At 32.2% G+C, this 1,576-nt stretch overlaps 1 protein-coding gene across 1 annotated transcript in view; it reads right to left on the bottom strand.

The window, feature by feature from the left end:
- Window positions 1-1,221, bottom strand: part of wbp1la (WW domain binding protein 1-like a) — a gene marked incomplete in the record, with an annotated part of 7,476 nt that extends 6,255 nt beyond the window's left edge. The window contains 1 exon segment of the mRNA XM_014005049.1: window positions 889-1,221. Within this exon segment, the coding sequence (XP_013860503.1) occupies window positions 889-948 (60 nt within the window).
- Between the last annotated feature and the right edge of the window lie 355 nt (window positions 1,222-1,576).

Raw genomic sequence — 1,576 nt, forward strand, 5'->3', positions numbered from 1 at the left:
TTATTTATTCATTTATTTTATTCAGAAAAACAACAAAAAAACCATTAAAAAGTTAATAAATTGTTGAATGATTTTGAATGTCTGAGATGACATTTTTACATGTTTATGGTTTTTACATGATCACATATGAAGATTTATATTTACTGATTTTTACATGAAACATTAATGAACTCACAAACTCAGTTTTGAACAGTCTAATATTTTTAGATTGTTTGCACATGGACTCTTTATTCTCGAAACTCTTTCTAGTACATATCAAAATTGTAACTCAACAAATAGGAATTTTTATCTTCAGTTATATTTTAACTCAATATAAACAGTTTATATGACTTGTTTTGTCACACATCAAACTTCGTGTGTAGCAACCTGAGTTTTTCTCATGGTTCAAGTATTTTTAGGGTTTTGCCCTGAGTATTAACACAACAAAACTTTGAGTATTAACACAACAACACTTTGTATGAGGTTTACTTTTCAGTCTGCATTTCTGTTCAACATTAACTTGGCAGTCAGGAAGTTGTTACGCAGCAGCTTTATTGTGTCTTTTTGATTCTGGTCTTTGGCTACACTGCCAACTTTAAAAGGTCACCAAAAACGGTCCTGTTGTCACTTTTAATGAGTGCTTACTGAAAAATGCACCAGTCTTGACAGCTCACCACATTAATTTAAATCTTGCTCTAGTGAACCTGTTGTTGATTTTTTCCCCCCCTTAAACAATATCCAGAAACTTAAGAAAGCTGTCCTTTTAAGAATAAAATAACCCTTTTAGCTTATAACCATGAGTAAACAAGTACCAGGAAGTACCGATAAAACGTAACAACCAACTTTTTTGGGCTACTTCTTTGTCTAAAGTTAAATTGAAACTTGTAAAATCTGGCTGACATGTTTTACCTGCTCTGTGGCCACCGTCGCCAGATTCTCTTCTCCAGTCTTTAGCTTCGGTAAATTCATGACCACATCGATTAAACACTCATCTGTTCTTATATAACTTAAGGGAAATTAGCCGTGGCATATTACTGAAATTGGCCTTTAAGGAAACAAAACAAGTCTAACATTTCCTCTTCCTTCTCTTCTTTTAGTTTAGCTGCGGTTTGCATCTGACTTCACATCTCACTGCTGCCACCTTGTGGCCGGAAGTCTTTCCTAATATGGCGAGGAGCAGATATTTCTGCCTTCAGCTGTTTTCCATTGGGAAAAAAAAAACTTTTTTTTGTCAAAAATTAAAAAAAAAAAAAGAAAAGAAAAACTTTGTGCCTGATACACTGTGGAAAAAATTGTGGACATTTTATCTGAAACTTTTGATAAATAACAAAATAAGAGACGTTTCCTTAAAACTAACAGAATGTATCCTTCTAATCAATACATAATGAAATATATTAAAACAACAGACCCCAACTATTAATTTTTGCAAAGAGCACTCAGAAACAATCAGTCATTTATTTTGGAATTGTCATATAGCAAAGTTTGGAAGGAATGTAACTTTTTAATTTGTAATATCGACACTGAATTTTCACTTTGGTGTATATGGAAAGAATAGTAATATAAACAGAAAACTGGCAATGTATCTATTATATTTTCC

The sequence above is a fragment of the Austrofundulus limnaeus genome, unplaced genomic scaffold (assembly GCF_001266775.1).
Source record: "Austrofundulus limnaeus strain Quisiro unplaced genomic scaffold, Austrofundulus_limnaeus-1.0 Scaffold28, whole genome shotgun sequence".
Classification (NCBI taxonomy): Eukaryota; Metazoa; Chordata; class Actinopteri; order Cyprinodontiformes; family Rivulidae; genus Austrofundulus; species Austrofundulus limnaeus.